We start from the raw sequence: 23,961 nt of genomic DNA on the forward strand, positions 1-23,961 counted from the left end.
CCACCAACTATAACCGTATGAATGGGGTATTTATTTGTTACGAGACTCAAATTTTCTCTGAACTGTTCAGCAACTATATCATCGGAGTATGGGGGTCAGTAGAAGGAGCCAATTATTAACTTAGTTCGGCTGTTAAGTATATCTCCACCCATACCAATTCGCACGGAGTATCTACTTCGACTTCTCTACAAGATAAACCACTACCGACAGACACAAACACTCCACCACCAATTCTGCCTAATCTATCTTTCCTGAACACCATCTGAGACTTCGTAAAAATTTCTGCAGAACTTATTTCAGGCTTTAGCCAGCTTTCTGTATGTATAATGATTTCAGCTTCTGTGCTTTCTATTAGCGCTTGAATCTCAGGGACTTTCCCAGCACAACTACAACAATTTACAACTACAATTCTGACTGTTACTTGATCCAAGCACGTCCTGTATTTGCCATACACCCTTTGAGATTGCAGCCCACCCCGTACTTTCCCGAGGCCTTCTAACCTAAAAAACCGCCCAGTCCACACCACACAGCCTCTGCTACCCGTGTAGCCGCCAGCTAAGTGTAGTGAACTCCTGACCTATTCAGCGGAACCCGAAACCCCACCATCCTATGGCGCAAGTCAAGGAATGTTGTAATGGTCGCCTGGTCGTAGATATTGCTAATTGCTATAATCGCACTATTTCACTCCCATTTACAGAGCTTGTTAGCACTTGATGTTAGGTTGGTGCCATTAAAATGCATTGTAGTAATCACTGCTGCTTGCTGGATCGCTGCTGTGTCTCGATGTTGATGCTGGCTCTAAATCTGGTTGTCTAGGGTTAAAAACATGAGGTCCCGTGTTTTTTGTGTGCTTTTGATGATAAAGAATGAACGAAACCCACAAATATGTAAACTTCAAATATTTATTACTCTGGTGGCCATCTTAATTCCACTGTCCACCAAAGACTATGACACAACACAACTTCCTTTACACGTTCTTTGCATTGTTTATCCACCTCAAACAATAACACACTAACACACTGTACCAAAGTGACATTCCGACTGCCTCTCGACCCTTCTTGCTGCTCGTATTTATAACATTGTCAAAGAACTACTAAAAAGAGATATAGTTTACAAGTCACATGTACATCTGTTATCATAATTTGTGCAGAAAAGTTATTAATTTGCATCGAGTGACATAATTTAACATGTTATTAAAATGACAGACAGATTTGTTGACTTGACAGAATAATTCTTTGTTACAAAAAGTCCGTTTTTTAGAAGTTTGTCAATTGACTTCTCTAATTTGCATAAATAAGTAATTAACATGAATTATTAAGAAATACATTGGTTTTCGTCTAAAACAGGATTGATTTCGTGAATACTAAGTGAAACCGCTCCTAGTGAACAAATAGGTTTCACTGGGTGATTTTTATTTAAGGAGATCCAAAATACCTAAGTTGTACACTATTTTTCGTACTTCATATTAATTATTTAAGATGAACTCAGTGTTTTTACATGATGACATTTGCTGTATCAGTGATCAAGTGATATTACCTTTTGTGTGGGTTAGTTATTCAGTATAATTTAATGGGTTGACTGTTTATGGAGACATGTTACGCAATCATTGTTAACATACACAATAACTTTTCTATAATCATAAATACTCGTTAAACTGGTTGAATTTGGAGGGTATCGCATACTTCGGTACAGTAAAGCCTTTAATATGTTCCGTTACAATGTGCAGCCAACACGGTTGCAAAACCATCTGAGCCTCTTATTCAGACCCTCCACCCGGCTCTGCACCAAAGGTCCGCAGTCGGTTCTGTCAATGATACTGCAGATGGTGAGCTCTGCCTTCATCTTGTAAGCAAGACCGGCAGCCTTCACCAAATCAGATAGCTGCTGGAATCCAGAGAGAATTTCCTCAGATCCAGAGCGACACACGTCATTAGTGCCGACATGTGCCACCACCTGCAGCTGGCTGTACCCTGTGCTCTTCATGGCATCCGGAAGGACCCTTTCCACATCAGGAATTACTCCACCTGGGATGCACACTGGATTTCTTCCCCTCCTTAGCCGCCATATCCCTAAGGGGCTCCATTATGCGCCTAACATTGGAGCTCCCAACTACCAATAAGCCCACCCTCTGCGATTGCCCGGACCTCGAAGGCTGAGAATCATCCTCTGAAACAGGGCAGGCAGCTGCATCTGGCTCAACCAGAGACAGTACCTGAAACCTGTTTGTCAGACGCACTGGGGATGTCTTTTGCTGCCTGCCATGCCTTGGAACGACCTCCCAATCAACCACCGGCAAGGGCTCATCCCCACTGCGGGCAGCAACCGGAGCAATCACAGCGGCAGACCAACCTGGGGACAGACGGGACGAGGTTGACATCCCTGTGATACCCAAGTCTGGCTCCCTACAGTGGTGCCCATTGGCAACAGCCTCAAGCTGCGTGACCAAAGTCAGCGCCGCCTGCAGCTGTGAGCGAAGGGATGCCACCTCAGCCCTCATCTGAACACATCAATCACAGTTCCTCTCCATTCTAATCAATGTTGAACAACAGTTACTGAAACACGAGTCTTTGCCTAGATAATGCAAGGGAAACATGCAAAGAATGTATGAACTAACCTGTACAAATGCCTAACGACTGCGCTACAATCTGCCTGAATTTACGATTACAGTGACTAAAACTCGAAATTACACCTCCTATATGAAACTCACACACAGAATCTACAAAGTAAACATAGAAAAGAAGCTATATACGTATCTTTCTGCGCTGTCGATGTGCACCAATGGGGAACTCAGGCCACACTACGCAAATTTACACTATTCAGGTACTACAGCGCGATGCTACAACTCTCAAATACTATAATACGCACGAAATTTATGAATTAAACAATGTAAGTACCCAAAAACACGCAAAGAAATTAAGAATTAAACTATGTAACAAATAAGTAAGCTAGGAGTATACAACTTGCTGCTGACAGCTGCTTATCCAACGATGGCAGGGAGCACACTATCTTTCCTGAACTCCGTCTGAGACTTTGTAAAAATTTCTGCAGAAATTATTTCAGGCTTTAGCCAGCTTTCTGTACCTATAATGATTTCAGCTTCTGTGCTTTCTATTAGCGCTTGAAGCTCAGGAACATTCGCAGCACAGCTACAACAATTTACAACTACAATTCTGACTGTTCCTTGATCCAAGCACGTACTGTATTTGCCATGCACCCTTTGAGATTGCAGCCCACCCCGTACTTTCCCGAGGCCTTCTAACCTAAAAGCCACCCAGTCCACGCCCCACAGCCTCTGCTACCCGTGTAGCTGCCAGCAGCTTTTTACAGTGCTATGGGCTCTCGTCTAGAAATCTGGCATGTGATAAACCAAAGGTTTTGCATTTTGTATGATTCAGGTTATACATGGGTTGAATGTATCAATCAATCAATTTTGATATGGGGAAAAACATTTGTAAATACAGTGAAATTGATGTTATTGTTAATTTAATTATTTTTTAGATTAATATGGAGGTCCTTGGTTAAGTTAACTATTGTAAATGTGTGCATTCATTAATGATGTTTGTGTACAACGATTAAGGCCTTGTCTGCACATGAATTTTAATTCAGTGATAGAAAAGCTTCTGTGCTCTACAGGGAGTGTATAGGTTGTGCCTCTGTTAACAGTGATCAGTATTCAATACTGTAAACTCTGCCCTTGCACTGTACAAGGAGTGACATTTATTGCTGCAGTAAAAAGAACCAGTTTAGTACTCACCCTTCTGCAACTGCTGTAATCGTTTTTAAGTGTGTGTGTGTTGTATAATCCAAGGATGAGTCAATGAGTGTTAGTGGAACACTACACTTGCTGTTGTTTCAGTGAATCCTTTGAACTTGCACTGGATGTCTCACACACTAAATGAACAAGAATGATGTTGCACCCTAAAGGCAGTGCGAAGCAGCTGACGTGGGAGGTTTGTGCACCATTTGCAGAGCGAGAACGGTAACAGATTGCTGCATGTGCTCAACATACTCCACAATGTGTGCACAGATAAGTGGATTGCAAGCAGGCAGCACTGCCACCAACAGGTGGTGTTGTGGCAAGATTCCTTGCACTCCACTGTGAACAACATTGTTTCCATGCATGGCCTATCCCATACAGAAACTGAATCAAAACATTCACAGCACAAGATATGCCAAGAATCTCAGTGTCCTAGAAACAAGAAATACCAACACTGACAATGTGAAAACTATTTTTTAAGGATATGGTGTTTAATTTTTTCATAGAATTAAGTGAATCTTGGTCTTTGTCTAACTAACAAATTGCATTTCTGGAAGAAGCAGATATTGGAATCCTCTAATACCTGTTGTGCAATCTCTTTCTTATGTTTGATATTCACCATTACCACATGTACTGCCCACAAGCAAGCTGCTACTCATCTGCCTTCACAAAGCTGGCCACCATGATTTTTATTAATGAAGTTGGTATATCTCCAAACCTACATATCTGAATGAACATATTTTATTGTATGGATGGGAAACGCTCTTCCCTCAGTTCTCACCCACTCATTATCAGGCATTCCCACTGTTTGGCAGCCAAGGAAAAAATTGCAAATTGTAATCTACATAGTGCCACGGTTAAATTATTGTATATAAATTTTTTACTTGTGCTTCCTACAATTTAGTATGAGAAATATTTAGTAACACATTTCATATCAAATAGCACACTGTTCAGTTACCAAGGGAATGTTATTGTAATCTTAATTTACACACTCTATTTACAGGTATTTTTATATTTTGTGATATATTTTTTGCGCGCCTCAGTGATACAATAGCTGTAGCTTAGGTGCAACCACAACGGAGGGGTATCTGTTGAGAGGCCAGACAAATGTGTGGTTCCTGAAGAAGGGTAGCAGCCTTTTCAGTAGTTGCAGGGGCAACAGTCTGGATGATTGACTGATATGGCCTTGTAACACTAACCAAAATGGCCTTGCTGTGCTGGTACTGCAAACAGCTGAAAGCAAGGGGAAACTACAGCAGTAATTTTTCCCGAGGGCATGCAGCTTTACTGTATCGTTGAAATGATGATGGCGTCCTCTTGGGTAAAATATCCCGGAGGTAAAATAGTCCCCCATTCGGATCTCTGGGTGGGGACTACTCAAGAAGACGTCGTTACCAGGAGAAAGAAAATTGGTGTTCTACGGATTGGAGCGTGGAATGTCAGATCCCTTAATCGGGCAGGTAGGTTAAAAAATTTAAAAAGGGAAATGGATAGGTTAAAGTTAGATATAGTGGGAATTAGTGAAGTTCGGTGGCAGGAGGAACAAGACTTATGGTCAGGTGAATACAGGGCTATAAATACAAAATCAAATTGGGGTAATGCAGGAGTAGGTATAATAATGAATAAAAAAATAGGAGTGCGGATAAGCTATTATTGTGGCCAAGATAGACACTAAGCCCATGCCTACTACAGTAGTACAAGTTTATATGCCAACTAGCTCTGCAGATGATGAAGAAATTGATGAAATGTATGATGAGATAAAAGAAATTATTCAGGTAGTGAAGGGAGATGAAAATTTAATAGTCATGGGTGACTGGAATTTGATAGTAGGAAAAGGGAGAGAAGGAAATGTAGTAGGTGAATATCGATTGAGGGGAAGAGGAAGCCGCCTGGTAGAATATTGCACAGAGCACAACTTAATCATAGCTAAAACTTGATTCAAGAATCATAAAAGAATGTTGTATACATGGAAGAAGCCTGGAGATACTGGCAGGTTTCAGATAGATTATATAATGGTAAGACAGAGATTTAGGAACCAGGTTTTAAATTGTAAGACATTTCCAGGGGCAGATGTGGACTCTGACCACAATCTATTGGTTATGAACTGTAGATTAAAACTGAAGAAACTGCAAAGAGGTGGGAATTTAAGGAGATGGGACCTGGATAAATGGACTAAACCAGAGGTTTCAGGGAGAGTTTCAGGGAGAGCATAAGGGAGCAGTTGACAAGAATGGGGGAAAGCAATACAGTAGAAGAAGAATGGGTAGCTTTGAGGGATGAAGTAGTGGAGGCAGCAGAGGATCAAATAGGTAAAAAGACGAGGACTAGTAGAAATCCTTGGGTGACAGAAGATGGCGTCAGTTGCGGAAGTATTGAATATAGAAGTTCACGAAAATAGTGTTTTACAGTGTCTATCTTGCAAAAAGTGCACGAAACCTGTTAAAAGTGGCTTCATCTGTGTCCAGTGTAACCATAAATTTCATTTTCGTTGCGGAAAGGTTGATCCTTCACTGAGAAGCGACGATAATTGTGCGACTATGTGGAACTGTGCGGATTGTAAACAAAGGGCTGCATCCCTTAATGGTCAAGAAACGTGTACGTGTGATGCAGCAAGGAAGACCGACAGTATCAAAAAGGAAAACCTATCATATATTACAATTATTGGACTCTTACAGGACGAATTAAAAAAACTGTACGAGAAATATGAATTAAATCCACACAAGTCGGAGCAATGGCGTGGTGAAACTAAAACCAAAGATGTGAAAATCGGTGCTTCATCCTCCAAAAATGATCTGTTGTTAATTATTGCTGAGCTGCGAGAGGACACAAAAATTCTGAGTGATGAAAACAGAAGACTCAAGCTTAAATTGGAAGAGATTGGTCATCAGGTATGTCTTAATATCCCCAAACCTATGGAAGGATTGCCAGAAAGTGAAGCTACGACTAAAACGGCTCACAACAGGCCTAGCAGTAGATGGGTAACTGTAAAATCGAAGGGGGGCACTTACAAACATATTAACAATAAACATAGGCAGGACTTTGTGTTACCATTAAATAACAAATATAATTCGCTTCAAAACACAGATGACATAGAAATTGTATCAGCACACTCATCTGATAAGGTGGTGCAGGACTCTCAAAACTTAGCAAACAGCCAAGGAAGCTATAAGAAAAAACGTAAAATCAAGATTTATTCAGACAGTTACGCCAGAGGATTAGCAGCTATGTTAATGGAAAGCGGACCTCGTGTGATCAACGAGTTTGAAATAGAAGGTACTGTTAAATCAGGAGCTGGTTTACGAGATGTTTCAACATCAATCAAGAAAGAAAGCACAGTCCTCGCGGACAGAGACTTTGTAGTGGTAATGGCCGGAGCAAACGACGTCAGCAGAAACGAAAGGAAGATTGCTACTTCGACACTGAAGAAGACTCTCGGAATGTTAACCCACACCAACGTGATTGTTGTTAATGTGCCACATCGACATGATTTGCCCCAGTGGTCATGTGTGAATAAGGAAGTGGAGCAGACAAACAAGGAGTACAAAGCTATCTGTAAGCTTTTTAAGAATGTTTCCCTAATTAACACCAGTAGTTGTAGCAGGGAATGGCATACCAAGCATGGTCAACATTTCAGTTATCTAGGTAAATGTGTTTTAAGTGATACAATTATCGGAATAGTATTGGATAAGCTAGAGAAGGAAACAAGACCAGTAATGTGTTTGGATTATGTTTCAACTGAGATGACAAAAAACTTGTATGCATAGATCAGGTTGGGTGTTCTAGTAACATAAGGACACAACCTGGTCAACTTTCATGCAGTAACAGTAGGTCATGTCAACTAAGAGAATACGCAAAAAAAGAAATGCCTAAAGTAGAGTTTAAAATATGCTACCTCAATATTCAGGGCATGGCAGATAAAAACTTAATTGTCAACGAATTTTCAAATGAAAACATGATAGATATTCTATGTTTAAGTGAACATTGGTGTAAAGAGGATGAGCTTGGGTACAAAGTATTGGATGATTACACACTACTAAGTTGCTATTGCAGAAAACAGTACTTACGTGGTGGGGTAGCAATATATGCAAAAACACCTCTTGCACCAAACTGTGGCAGGATAGATCTCAATACCCTTTGTGACGAAATGCATTTTGAAATGTCAGGTCTAATAATTGAGAGCCTTAAGCTAATGGTAGTAGTAGTGTACAGGCCACCTAGTGGTGAGCCCCATATCTTTCTGGAGAAACTTGAGGAACTCTTAAAGTACATGTTATACCGAAATGTAAAAAATACAATGTTGTCATTGGAAGGGATATCAATTCAAGTTTTGATGTCCTGCAGGACAGAAAAACTGTGACAGAGCTCAAATATGTGCTTCGACAATTTAACATGTACTATGTTAACTGCAAACCTACCAGAGGCTCATCCTGTCTAGACAATATATTTACAAATATTAAGAGAACTTGTATGTCCACTGATGTAATTAGTTTCCCTTTCTCAGACTATGATGCAGTATATCTTAGTCTTAATAATATAACTTCAGACTGCACCAAACCAGAATCTAAAACTGTGATTACTAGACCAGTGAGCAGAGAGAGGATGGATAGGTTTAGACATGCTCTCACTTATTTCAGTTGGGACATATGTTTTATTAGGCTTCAACACTGTTCAGCTGATATTGTATTCACAAAGATTTTCTCCATCTTTTTAAATGTATTTGAAAATAGCATCCCTCTGAAAAAATGTACAGCGAATATTAGTAGTAATTACAAGAAAAGGAATACGAAGGAATGGTATACTCCACAGTTAGGGCAACTGAAAAATACTTTTATGCTTTATTCTAGTCTGTACAAAACCAGTAAATCAGAGCTGTATAAAGACCTGTATGCTAAAGCTAAATGCAAGTACAGGAAGGCAATAAATGAAGCAAAGAAACTGCATAACATAGTAAACATTGAAAAATCTAACAATAAATGCAAGAAGGCCTGGAGTGTAATAAACTCCATTGCACACACTAAACACAAAGAGGAAATTGCCATTACCCCAGAAGAATTTAATAAATATTGCATTCAGTCCATTGAAGAAATTAGTAGTTCAATAATGAAACCACCTGAAAATGCACTTAGTATTATGGACAGCTGCTTTGAAAAGCTTCCCCCAAGCACCTTCACTTTCACAGAAGTGAGCCCAAATAATATCCTAAAAATAGTGAAAAATTTCAAACCTTCAGTTAGTGTTGATTACTATGATGTCATGTAATTTGTTGAAATATGTTATTGATTGTGTGATTTATCCTTTAACCTTTTGTGTTAACAAATGCCTAGTTGAAAGTAAGTTCCCCGACATACTAAAAATTTCTAGAGTTGTGCCCATATACAAAAAAGGGGAAAAGAACTGTCCCGCTAGTTACAGACCTATATCCATGACCCCAGTTTTTTCAAAAATTTTAGAAACGATTATGTATGAGCAAGTTAGTGCCTACTTGGGTAAACTAAATATAATTAGTGATAAACAGTTTGGATTTAGGAAAGGTAAATCCACAACAGATGCAATGGACTCCCTCGTAAAATTAGTCCTAGATGTGTTCGAGGCTAGGGACTATGCCCAGGCTACATTTTGTGACCTGACTGTGTAGAGCATGACACTGTGCTGAATAAGCTAGTTGACTATGGTTTTGATGACAACAGTATAAATATGTTCAGGTCTTTTCTAGAGAACCGTCAACAAGTTGTGTGCATTGGTAGGGAGAAATCACATTTGGTTAATGTTAGGTATGGAGTGCCTCAAGGGTCGGTGCTTGGACCTTTATTGTTTATACTAATGATTAATGACCTGCCCTTATTCATAAATTCTCATACAATATTGTATGCTGATGACACAACTTTTCTACATAAAAGCTCTGATCTAGGTACACTGAAAACACTGACCGAAAATACCCTTGCTCAGTACTCATTATGGTTCAAAGCTAATGGCTTCTTGCTAAATGAAAACAAAACCTAGACACTTTACTTTAGCCTCAGAGAGATTCCTAACTACCAGGAATTAGAAACTGTTAAATTTTTAGGTGTTACTATTGACAATAAATTGACGTGTGAACCACACATTAAAAATATATTGGCTAGGCTTTCAAGAGTTATTTATCTAATTAGAAATTTAAAAAGACATGTTCCCAATGACTATGTGAGATCAGCATATTTTGCCTTCTTCCAAAGCATCATCTCTTATGGAATTTTATTGTGGGGTAGTAGCTGTCATGTAAATGACATTTTACTTTTACAGAAGAAAGTAATAAGAATAATAACGGATTCTGATAAAACAAAACATTGTAAACCTCTGTTTATTAAATTGCAGTGTCTTACAGTAGTAAACTTATTCATCTACAATGTTTTAATGTACATTAGAAACAATGTGTCTAATTTTGTGTTGAGAAGTGATATTCATAGCCATAATACTAGAAACAGAACATCTGTAGACGTCCCATATCATAATTATCAAAATCGCATAACTCTTACCTAGTTCTTGGACTAAGGAAGTTTAATAGACTAAGTGCTGACTTTAAAGAACTGCCTGTAAATATCTTTAAAGCTAAATTATACAAGCTACTAGTGAACAATCCGTTGTACTCCATTGATGAATTCCTTGAAGATGAAAATACTGTATTCTAACGTGTACCTATTTTATGTAAACCAATTTACTTCGATATAGTAGTTTATGTAGAAATATATGCTCTTGACTTTGTCTATTGCTGTAATCAGCTGAACGACAATAAAATTATTATTATTATTATAATAATTATATTGAATTTAAATGATGAAAGGAGAAAATATAAAAATGCAGTGAATAAAGCAGGCAAAAAGGAATACAAACGTCTCAAAAATGAGGTCGACAGGAAGTGCAATATGGCTAAGCAGGGATGCCTAGAGGACAGATGTAAGGATGTAGAGGCTTATCTCACTAGGGGTAAGATAGATACTGCCTACAGGAAAATTAAAGAGACCTTTGGAGAAAAGTGAACCACTTGCATGAATATCAAGAGCTCATGTGTAAACCCAGTTCTAAGCAAAGAAGGGAAAGCAGAAAGTTGGAAGGAGTATATAGAGTGTCTATACAAGGGCGATGTACTTGAGGGCAATACTATGGAAATGGAAAAGGATGTAGACGAAGATGAAATGGGAGATATGATACTGCATGAAGAGTTTGGCAGAGCACTGAAAGACCAGAGTCGAAACAAGGCCCCGGGAGTAGACAACAATCCATTAGAATTACTGACAGCCTTGGGAGAGCCAGTCATGACAGAACTCTACCACCTGGTGAGCAAGATGTATGAGGCAGGAGAAATACCCTCAGATTTCAAGAAGAATATAATAATTCCAATCCCAAAGAAAGCAGGTGTTGACCAATGTGAAAATTACCGAACTACCAGTTTAATAAGTCATGGCTGCAAAATACTATTGTGAATTCTTTACAGATGAATGGAAAAACTGGCAGAAGCCGACCTCAGGGAAGATTGGTTTGGATTTTGTAGAAATATTGGAACATGTTAGGCAATACTGACCCTACGACTTATCGTAGAAGCTAGATTAAGAAAAGGCAAACCTACATTTATAGCATTTGTAGACTTAGAGAAAGCTTTTGACAATGTTGACTGGAATACTCTCTTTCAAATTCTGAAGGTGGCAGGGGTAAAATACAGGGAGCAAAAGGCTATTTACAATTTGTACAGAAACCAGATGGCAGTTATAAGAGTCGAGGGGCACGAAAGGGAAGCAGTGGTTGGGAAGGGAGTGAGACAGGGTTGTAGCCGCTCCCCAATGTTATTCAATCTGTCTATTGAGCAAGTGGTAAAGTAAAGAAAACAAAATTTCGGAGTAGGTATTAAAATCCATGGGGAAGAAATAAAGACCTTGAGGTTCGCCGATGACATTGTAATTCTGTCAGAGACAGCAAAGGACTTGGAAGAGCAGTTGAACGGAATGGACAGTGTCTTGAAAGGAGGGTATAAGAGGAACATCAACAAATGCAAAACGAGGATAATGGAATGTAGTCGAATTAAATTGGTTGATCCTGAGGGAATTAGATTAGGAAATGAGACACTTAAAGTAGTAAAGGAATTTTGCTAATTGGGGAGCAAAATAACTGATGATGGTCGAAGTAGAGAGGATATAAAATGTAGACTGTCAATGGCAAGGAAAGTGTTTCTGAAGAAGAGAAATTTGTTAACATCGAGTATAGATTTAAGTGACATAAAGTCGTTTCTGAAAGTATTTGTATGGTGTGTAGCCATGTATGGAAGTGAAACATGGATGATAAGTAGTCTGGACAAGAAGAGAATAGAAGCTTTCGAAATGTGGTGCTGCAGAAGAATGCTGAAGATTAGATGGGTAGATCACATAACTAATTAGGAGGTACTGAATAGAATTGGGGAGAAGAGGAGTTTGTGGCACAACTTAACTAGTAGAAGGGATCGGTTGGTAGGACATGTTCTGAGGCATCAAGGGATCACCAGTTTAGTGTTGGAGGGCAGCGTGGAGGGTAAAAATCATAGAGGGAGACCAAGAGATGAATACACTAAGCAGATTCAGAAGGATGTAGGCTGCAGTACTTACTGGGAGATGAAGCAGCTTGCACAGGATAGAGTAGCATGGAGAGCTGCATCAAACCAGTCTCAGGACTGAAGACCACAACAATAACAACATATTTTCTGTAATATTTTTGTCTGCACTCAGTAGATTTAAATAGTGTGTGCATGTTTGACTATTCAGTTAGGTACTCTACTTAATGACACCACTTGCTTCAGAGCTAAAATGTTATATTCAGTGATCTGATTTGCCTGTAAGACAAGTAAGTGTATGGCAAAAGTTTAGTGTGGTTCAAATGGCTCTGAGCACTATGGGACTCAACATCTTAGGTCATAAGTCCCCTAGAACTTAGAACTACTTAAACCTAACTAACCTAAGGACATCACACACACCCATGCCCGAGGCAGGATTCGAACCTGCGACCGTAGCAGTCCCGCGGTTCCGGACTGCAGCGCCAGAACCGCATGGCCACCGCGGCCGGCAACGTTTAGTGTGAATGTGATTAACTTTTAAGGATACTCATTAAGACTTGCAAGAAATGCAGGACTAAAATTTTCACAACTAAAGTTTAAATGTATGTTGTGTATTTATAATGTTTGTTACTGAAGGACAACATGTCTGACTAAAGTAAATCCTGTTGCCCTTACGGACAGAATAACGTCAGTTCCAAATCTTACAGACTTCATAATAACAAGTTAAAGACTCTAAAAAGACAAATTTTCCATCGTAACAGTATCACGGAATTAAACTGAATTGTCTGTGACTGAATTGTGCTCATCAGATATTTCGGAGTGATCCTTGCTATCTATTTGTGTTCTGTCTTCCTCTGAAGGGGGTTTGTTTTAAGACATTGATGCAAAGCATGATTTCCACTATCCACCAAATCAGTTGAATAAACCATTGACATAAATTGTTCAATATCTGTTTTGGAAGCATGGAACTGTTATTATTTTAGGTGCAGAACCAATTTTACCTTGAGAATACATATCACGTCCCTAGTCAGTACTGGATCATTCCAATTTCGAGTTTTATTTATATATTTTTTGAAATATATTCTTTAAGTTCCCTGTTTATTGTTGAACATTTTAGGCTATCTTATTCTTTTCTTATAACAACAAAAATTATCAATTATTGATAATATAATGTAAATCGATACTACTCACCAAGTGGCAGCAGGGGAACACACACACACAAAAGGATTTTTTATTCTTTTCTTAGATGTTCCTGAATACAGGGAGACCAGTACTGAGCTAGAAAAGCTTTCTCAGATTGTTCATATGAATCACATCAGCCTATAATTTCAGATGCCCATAAGGCTCTATCACCCTGAATATACGATACAACAAATTGTGTTTCCTGGGCATCTGTCCATGACCTAGGGAGGACCCACGAAAACTCTTTATACAACTGGCTGTGGTCCTTTTTTATTCGGTATATAGAACTGAAACTGATTGTGTTTTTCAAGGCTTTCATGTATGAGCATTCGCTGCCCCTGCCTCACATTGTGAGTAGTTCACATAAGGGCTTTTGTGTTTACTTGATTCCTGGTAAAATGTTTTTGGTTGTGGCAAAGTGTAGTAGTCATTGTTGCCACTAGCTGCAGCAGCAGAAGTCTCGCCCACATTATTATGTACAATGAATAGCTCCTGCTGTTGCTTGCTTACATGAGCCACCACACTTTCCTTCCATTTCGGAAGTTCCTGTGTGACCATAGTATTAAAGTGACCTAATCCAAATTTGTAACTCCTTCACTATCTTCTTTACAATTATCTGAAACATGTGCATTTACATTCTGTATGACCAGTTGTATTTCATTTTTCGAAAATTTGTTTACCTGAGAATCTTTCTGGTGTAGACAGTTAATGAATTCGTCATTGATCTTGTTACTCTGAGTGCTTAAGCACTCTGTAACCTGTTCATCTTTATCATGCAGCCAGCTAACAAATTCATGTGGCTACTCTGAGAAGTTCATGACTGTATGATATTTTGTAATTCTGATTGATTATCTTTCAGTTCTATCATTTCTGATTTTTTTGCGTTAACAATTCTGATAAACTTTGCTTGTAAGTTTTAAACTGGTTAATTCTGTCATTACAGTTTCTAGGTTTGTATTTAATCTATTGAGCTGAGCAGATTGTTTGTTAGGGAGTTACTTGAAAACCTTAATCATTCACTGTTGGATGTTAGTACTAATTTGCACTGCTTGTTCATTTACAAATCTTTTGAAATTTTCATCCATACTTGCTGTTAGTTCCTCTGTGAAGTGAACAAAATGTCATTCATATTAGCAGTCTGTTTCCTTGTGAGGTGGACAAAATTTTCCTTCATACTCTGTTGTGTACCAGCAGTAATTTGTACAGTCCATTCGTTCACAAGTTTTCCCATTTCCATGAATTATGACTCAATAATTGAAATTAAAATCTTCACTTTTCTCAAGGGGTGTAGTATTTTGCTTTATTAATCATACCATGAGGGTTTGGAAAGAAACCAATCTAATGATGGCTTGACATGATACTTTTGTCTGAACAAAACTCTGCCATCTTTTGGTGTCTAACACTAATAAATGAATCCTAGTTATTAAAATTTCACACACTTTTTCAGAAAGCACAAGAAAAAGAGAAAAATGCCACTTTTATCTACTTTTGAATCCCTATTTCACAGCACAAAATTTTTTGTCTTAAACTTGGCTTCCTTACCTGAAGTATTGCAATTTGTAATGTGCATAATTTCCTTGATATTTTTTATTTGAAATTCTCTTTATGTTTCCTGGTTAATTAGTTTTTATCCTTGTTGTGGTCTGTCTCATTTGTGTGTGGATACATAAAAAAGAAGATACACAATAAAATTATAGAACATTCAATTTTACAATATATATACTCATAAAACTTTGTAATGTGCTGGCAATCCTGTCACCATTTCCAATTATAACATTACAGCCTTTGATTATGAAAAATTGACTTTGTATTTTGAATCTGATAATCAAGAATTAAATGTTATGTAAAATTATTTATTGAAATTCTGTCTTTGGGTGTAACATAAATAACAAAACTGGAGCCACATTATATCTTTGGTTCAATCACAGTTATATCCATAAAGCCTGAAAACAACTTGTTTGGTATTTTACTGGCAGTGGAAATATTGCAATAAATGCACTCATAAAAGTTATCAGACTTTGAGAAAAATAAATGACTGTAGGCTCTAATGAATATAATATGCAAATAGTAATTACACACAAAATGACTTTTGAAATAATTGTGAAACAAATGAAAAGCATATGTAATTAATTACCTCACTTCTACCAAATGAAATTTATCTCTTTTTTTTTATCCAACTTGGAAAGGTTCTTGAATGAAGTAGTCTTAATGCAACAAAATATTTTTTTATACATTTAATGGACATTCAGTCTACACATCCAAATCAGACACATTTAAAAATACAGTTCAGCGATAGTAATCAAGAAAAAACTAATTCCCAACAAGACTAGTTGTCTATCAGACTCAATCACAAGGGAGTTTTTTACATTTATAAAAGTTTCATTCTCCATTGTATTTATAATGGTTTCATAGACATTAACATCTTTTTTTAGAGTAGATACTAACAAGAAGGTTCACATATCACTGTCTTTGACAGTCAAAAATTTTCAGAAAATTAAACATTTTTATTACGCTACCATACTCAGTCATTGCTATTTCCTCTGCAGCAACAGTCTGCAAAATATATGAAATAGTCAGAAGTGGTGATATTGCTCCTTCTGAAGCATTTCGTTACTTAGAAAAGCTGTGTACAATCCATATATGCAGTCATTTGAAGTTAGTGCTTTCTGCAATAGATTTTTACCTTTGCTTTGTAGTGAAGCATGGAATTCAGCATGTGAGAGTATTTTGTTTTATCCACTCCTAGGCAGTAAATAATTATATCCTTTGTGTGCATGTTTTCTATATACATGGTTTTTGTTGTCAGATATTTCTTCTGTTTGGGATAATCTATCGTTTTCCTCTTATTTGTTCTCCATTTAAATTTGTCTTTCCTACATATTTTCTCTGTTGCAGATTTGATCAGAACGAAGGAGTGATTGTCCTTGGAGCTACAAACAGGAGGGATTGTTTAGATAAAGCTCTTATCCGTCCAGGAAGATTTGATGTTGAAGTAACAGTAAGTTACTCTAAAATTGATAGTTTGCGTTCTACAAGGGTGGTTTGAAAAGCCTGAAAAAAAGCAACAAACACTGTTTGTTTCATAAATAACTCACCTTCCTTATCAACATAGCCTCTTTTGGGGGTTATGCACTTGGTCCAGCAATCCTCCGGCTTTTTCACCCCATCAGAGCTCGTATCTGAGCTGCTAGAGATGGAATAGAATAGAATAGAATATTTTTATTAGCCTTTCAGTATTTTTCATACAATTGGCTTTGTCAAAGTTTACAGAGGGTTTTAGTTTCAGTACAATATTCAAATAGTTACAGAAAGGGGAGAAAAGGAACTAAAGGCCTTTTCTTCAGCATTATGTAAAACAATGTTTTATACAGTAATTAAATACACACATAAGAAAAGAATCACAGTAAATAACTAGCTTCTTATATAATATCACAACACTTTCTTCATAACTTAGGTAAAACATATATTTTTATGATTAGTTTCTAAGAATTCTTCAGTTGTATAGAATTTGTTGTTTTTTAGCCAGGTTTGCAATGTATTCTTATATTTATTTAGTGGTACTGTACGAGCTGAGCATGGTAACTTATTGAAAAATTCCCAAAGCAATATTCCATATTGCAGTTGGGAATGAAAAAAAGCATAGTATGAGTGGAGTAGCAATTGCTTGCTCACACTGTTTCTTAATTTATACAATAAGAAAAGTACTCGTGCTAGTTTACTACATAGATAATTGGTGTGTCCTCCCCATGAGAGCTTTTGGTCTATGATTAGTCCAAGTAATTTCACTGTTTTGTTTTCATTTTTAGTTACTTTGAGATTAAATATTATTTCTTCTGTTTTTGTTTGATTTATGCACAGCTGGTTAGCCTGACACCAGTAATTAGCCATTTGCATCATTTCTCTATTTTTGTCCAGTACACTCTGTAAGTTCTCTCCTGTACTTATTAATGTCATATCGTCAGCATATAGTATGTTCTTACACGGTATGTAATTCGAGAAGTCATTAACATAGACAATGAACAGAAAAGGTCCAAGAACAGAGCCTTGGGGTATTCCTCTTTCTATAGGGAGTATTTCTGACCTCTGCTTATTTGCATATACAAGTTGCAACCTATTGCTTAGATAAGATCTGAATAGTTGGAGTGTGTCATCTTCAATGCCATAGTATTTTAACTTTTTGATGAGTATGTCATGTGACACCGAGTCAAAAGCTTTACTTAGGTCAATAAGTGTTCCAGACATTGATACCCTTTTTTCATACCCTTCATAAACATTGCTTACCAAAGCTTCTACTGCTTTTACAGTTGATAGGTGTGACCTGAAGACAAACTGTTGTTCATTTAAAATTTTGTTGGTTCCAAAATACCTGTATATCTGCTTATGTACACAATTTTCTACTAACTTGGATATGATTGGTACTATTGAAATGGCTCTGTAGTTATTTGGGAGGTTTCTTTACTTTTTTATACACAGGCAATGTAACTGTGAGCTTAAGACACTCGGGGAATATTCCTTCATCAAGTACTCTGTTTGATAATGAGAGAAGTGGCATTTCAATTTCTTTTGCTATACATTTAATGATGAGATTACTGAGTCCATAATAATCCTCTGTTTTGGAATTACTTAATTTGTTTATTGACTTATGAATATCATTTAATGTGGTTCGGGTCCAAGTGAACTTCTCACTTCTTGTCTGTTTTGCACAAGTGAGCAATGCTTCTGTATCAGAGGCAGAATTGATGGGTGGGGTGGTGACGCTATTTACAAAATATTCATTGAGAATATTGCAGTCAATGGGGATACCTCTTTCTTTGTTGGTATTATTTATTTTCCTTTTAATGACAGTCCAGGCAGCTTTACATTTATTTTTAGATTTTTAAAATATATTCATCATTTGCACAGCACTTAGCATTTTGTATTTCTAATCTGTAAAGGTTTCTCATTTTAGTGTAATTTTCCTTGTCCCTATCACTGTTATGAGATTTGTCTCTCATAATCGTCAGTAGTATTCTGAGTTTGTTAAGTTGTGGGGTGTACCACTTGTTAGTATTTTGTTGCTTATGAGTAATATTACTCTGGTACCTTTTGGTTACCAAGGGGCATGTCATTTCTACTATATGCTTGATCTCTGTCAGGAAAATGTAAAAACATTTATTAATCGTTTTCTTGTTATCCATGACATGAGTCCAATCCATTTCTTTTAACTGGTTTATCATTTTGTTTACATTGGATTCACCTAGAATTCTATATGTCACTTCTCTCTCTGTAGAACTGAAGGCTGACTTTTCTATTTGAAGCCATAGCCCTGCATGATCTGATATTCCTAATTCTATCGCATCACATTGTATGGAGTCTCTCTGTACATTGCTAATTATGTTATCAAGGCACGCGTTCAGTCTAGTGGGTTTTTCATTGAGACAGTAATAGTTTAATGACTTCAGAGTGTTAATCATATGAATTACATTTTTTCTCTTTGCCCTTATATCTATGTTTATTTATTTATTTATTTATTATCATCCCAATGATCACATTTGTGATATAGGTTTTGTCAGGGTACATTTTAACAACTATATAATATCTTTACAAAATTTGTATCTGTGCTGAATTCATACTAATCTGTCTTATGTTTAATACAATATACAACTAATAAGTGTTTTTATAACATAATTTATTATGCACTGATGTAATTTCATTTGTCACATTAACTTAAACATATATTTTATACAGTTGCGCAGAGATATTCACTTATGCTGTAATAGCATTTGTCAAGCATGTGGTTCTTTAGAACAGTTTTAAATTTATCCTCATTTTCCAGCTCTTTGATATGTTTTGGTAGTGCATTAAAAAGTTTGATGCCTTGATTACATACATGTTTCTGGCTTCGAGTCCTTGTTACAGCTTGTATGTGGAGATCTTTACATTGCCGTGTATCGTAATTATGGAAGTCTGTATTGGTTTTCATTTTGTCCTGATTTCTTTTGATCACCAACAGACATTTCAGAATGTATAATGATGGAATTGTTAAAATTTTCAATGCTTTAAAAAGGGGCCTACAATGTGTTTGAGGTGGGCTGTGGGTCATTATCCGAATAGCACGTTTTTGCAATTTGAAAATCTCATTTAGATGACAATTTGTTTTTCCCCAGAATACTATCCCATAGGATGCAATGGACTGAAAATAACCAAAATATACTAATCTGGTACAGTCATTACTACAAACTCTTGAAATTATTCTAAGCACAAAACATGCTGAATTTAGTTTTAGTGCTAAGTTCACCACATGGTCCTTCCAATTAATCTTCTCATCAATGTGCATACCCAGGAATTTTGCACACTGTACTCTTTCAAGTTGTTTGCCCTCCGTGGTGGGATTTAGGTCATCCTGTTCACTTATTTTTCCATATTGCACATAATTAGTTTTTTTTTTTGCATTCAGTGTTAGCTTGTTAGCACTAAACCATTTTTGTATATCTTGTAGGACATGGTCCACAGTACTGTGCAATGACTGCTTCATATCACTAACTATTAAACTAGTATCATCAGCAAATAACATGATTCTAGCTTTTCTCTCTGACACCTGAATATCATTAATATAAATGAGGGACAGCAAGGGGCCTAATACACTTCCTTGAGGTACTCCTACTGTGACCTCCCTTGGGTCTGATCTTAGTTTAATTTTTGATTAATATTTGGTGCTGTAATTGCAACCACCTGCATCCTCTTTTCCAGATAAGACTCAAACCACTTTTTTACCGGTCCTCTGATACCTATAGCTTCAAGCTTTTTCAAAAGTATGATGTGGTCAACAGTGTCAAAGGCTTTTGACAAATCTAGATTTATCCCAACTACACTATTTCCCTCTTCCAATTTAGTGATTATTTCTTTTGTGTATTCTAGTACAGCTGTTTTGGTACTTCTCCCAGCTTGAAATCCATGCTGATTACTGTTTATCAGATTGTGCATATTAAGATAATGTGTGACTCTACATTTCATTAGTATCTCTAAAACTTTAGAGAAAGTTGGGAGGAGTGAGACAGGTCTGTAGTTTTCCATTTTAAGTTTATCACCCTTTTTCAACAGGGGAATGACTTTAGAAATTTTCAGTTTTTGTGGAAACACGCCCTCAGCCATTGACAAGTTTGCTATGTGCGTCAATGGTTTCGCTATCTGATTAGCTGTTTTCTTTACTAATATTATTGGCACCTCATCTACTCCAGCTGACATCTTGGACTTCAGACTTTTAATCACTTTTAAAACTTCTTTTTCGTTTGTTGGAACTGCCATCATACTGCTGGCTGCCTTGGGTGCTTCCATCTTAATCTGCTCCCCAAGATTCCTGCTTAATGTCTGGGGTACATTTAAAAAGTAATTTTTTATATAATTAGGCATGGCATATTTATCTACCATTTTATTCTCCTCACCTTTTAGAATAATTTCCTTGTCTTTGGTAGGTACCCCGGTTTCTTTTCTCACAATTTCCCATGCTATTTTAGTTTTATTTCTGGACTGTTTTATTTCCATATTATTACTTAATAACTTTGCATTTGCAATTACTCTGCGGTATATTTTCCTATACCTCTTTACATATTCTATAAAATCAATGTTTGTACACTCCCTCAACTCTAAATTCAGTTTTTTCATGTTTTCACATGATTTCTACATCTACATCTACATTTATACTCCGCAAGCCACCCAACGGTGTGTGGCGGAGGGCACTTTACGTGCCACTGTCATTATCTCCCTTTCCTGTTCCAGTCGCGTATGGTTCGCGGGAAGAACGACTGTCTGAAAGCCTCTGTGCGCGCTCTAATCTCTCTAATTTTACATTCGTGATCTCCTCGGGAGGTATAAGTAGGGGGAAGCAATATATTCGATACCTCATCCAGAAACGCACCCTCTCGAAACCTGGCGAGCAAGCTACACCGCGATGCAGAGCGCCTCTCTTGCAGAGTCTGCCACTTGAGTTTGTTAAACATCTCCGTAACGCTATCACGGTTACCAAATAACCCTGTGACGAAACGCGCCGCTCTTCTTTGGATCTTCTCTATCTCCTCCGTCAACCCGATCTGGTACGGATCCCACACTGATGAGCAATACTCAAGTATAGGTCGAACGAGTGTTTTGTAAGCCACCTCCTTTGTTGATGGACTACATTTTCTAAGGACTCTCCCAATGAATCTCAACCTGGTACCCGCCTTACCAACAATTAATTTTATATGATCATTCCACTTCAAATCGTTCCGCACGCATACTCCCAGATATTTTACAGAAGTAACTGCTACCAGTGTTTGTTCCGCTATCATATAATCATACAATAAAGGATCCTTCTTTCTATGTATTCGCAATACATTACATTTGTCTATGTTAAGGGTCAGTTGCCACTCCCTGCACCAAGTGCCTATCCGCTGCAGATCTTCCTGCATTTCGCTACAATTTTCTAATGCTGCAACTTCTCTGTATACTACAGCATCATCCGCGAAAAGCCGCATGGAACTTCCGACACTATCTACTAGGTCATTTATATATATTGTGAAAAGCAATGGTCCCATAACACTCCCCTGTGGCACGCCAGAGGTTACTTTAACGTCTGTAGATGTCTCTCCATTGAGAACAACATGCTGTGTTCTGTTTGCTAAAAACTCTTCAATCCAGCCACACAGCTGGTCTGATATTCCGTAGGCTCTTACTTTGTTTATCAGACGACAGTGCGGAACTGTATCGAACGCCTTCCGGAAGTCAAGGAAAATGGCATCTACCTGGGAGCCTGTATCTAATATTTTCTGGGTTTCATGAACAAATAATGCGAGTTGGGTTTCACACGATCGCTGTTTCCGGAATCCATGTTGATTCCTACATAGTAGATTCTGAGTTTCCAAAAACGACATGATACTCGAGCAAAAGACATGTTCTAAAATTCTACAACAGATCGACGTCAGAGAGATAATTCCAAGAGTCATCCAAGAACTTGACTTGATGTATCCAGTAGACTTGACTCTGGTCAGTTTCTTTGGAAAACACATCTCAAAGTTCATCATATAAATCAATGCAAATACACTATATGCCTCATCTGTACTTGACTGTTTCAAAACATCTAACCAATTTTCATTTTCTAAGATACTTATGAACTGATGACAGCTCTCCACAGAGAAGTTTCTTTTGTAAATATTATTTACACCTTTATCTTCCTTTGACCTTAAAGGGATTTCAATGGTGAGAGCATTGTGGTCAGACAATCCTAAATCTATGTTTGTTATCTCTATGTCAGTTTCTGACATATTTGAGAAAATGTTATCTATGAGGCTATTGGAGGTGTTTGTTATTCTAGTTGAATTGTTTATGTGTGGTGACATGTTGAAACTCTTTAATATGCCTTTTTTGTTGACTTTCAACTAGAAGATTAATTTTGAAATCACCACAAAGAATAATCACAGTTTCTTTTTTGTAAATAGTATTTAGCAACAATTCTAATTTATCAAAAAAGACTTCTATGTTTCCACATGGTGACCTATACACTGTTATGACTATGACTTTTTTCATCAGGCCATAGAGCTGGACAGCACCTGCTTCAAAAAACTTTTCAATACCTAAGTTCTCTGCTTCACATCTCTTTTTAAATTCTAACTCTTGTCTAAGGTAAATACCGACTCCACCACCTTTTGCAATTTTCCTACTATAATTATTTGCCAGTTTAAATGGATTAATATGAATACTACTAATTTCTTGGTCCTTACACCAATGTTCTGTAATACACAAGACATCAGGTTGGGTGTTACTTACTGCTATTTCAGGTTCACAATATTTGTTCTTGAGGCACTGCACATTTAGAGTCATAATCTTCAGAACAGGGGAGTGATCACTGGTGGTATTTCTCCTTTCGTTTAACACTGTTATCTTGGAGTTTTCATTATGGCTGGATACCAAAAATCCTGATGTACCACAGGTTTCTTGTTTCTGTTGCTTTTCCTACTTGAAGTTGATGATGCTGATTGATTGTTTATACTAGCTGTGGCAGCTGATGACATTTTAATATTTACAATAGCAGATGATGATGTTTTTAGTGCTTCAGCAAATGTTGCTCTTGTTAAGGTTTTCATTTCTTCTGCTTCTGTCCTCATTTGGAGTGGGATTTTAGGGAACTTTTCTACTGTTATGCGGCTTATTTCTTCTAGTATCTTTTCACCCATCATCTTTTTTCCATAATAGTTCCTGTGCTGTCCATGCCTCATGAAATGATTTCTCACTGAGCTGTTTGCATCCACAAAAGATGCACACTTAAAAGCACAGCAGATCTTCCTGAATTTATTATTTGTTGACTTTATTTCTTTGTTTACACATGATTCCTCGATTAGATCATGTCTATGTGGCACACTTACAACGAGAACCTTTAAATTTAGATCTGACAGCTTTTTTAGAGTTGTTTGAAGTGCCCTTGTCGCTACTTGGCTTTCATTTTTGTATATGTCATTTGCTC

The 23,961-nt window shown here is 37.3% G+C and overlaps 1 protein-coding gene across 1 annotated transcript in view; it reads left to right on the plus strand.

Annotated features, from left to right (window-relative positions):
* LOC126092557 (ATP-dependent zinc metalloprotease YME1L-like) overlaps positions 1-23,961 on the plus strand; it is a 220,348-nt gene that overhangs the window by 58,266 nt on the left and 138,121 nt on the right. Inside the window, exon 7 of the mRNA XM_049908222.1 lies at positions 16,386-16,488. Coding sequence (XP_049764179.1) covers positions 16,386-16,488 — 103 coding nt within the window. The remainder of the gene's footprint in view (positions 1-16,385; positions 16,489-23,961) is intronic.

The sequence above is a fragment of the Schistocerca cancellata genome, chromosome 1 (assembly GCF_023864275.1).
Source record: "Schistocerca cancellata isolate TAMUIC-IGC-003103 chromosome 1, iqSchCanc2.1, whole genome shotgun sequence".
In the NCBI taxonomy this organism is placed as follows: Eukaryota; Metazoa; Arthropoda; class Insecta; order Orthoptera; family Acrididae; genus Schistocerca; species Schistocerca cancellata.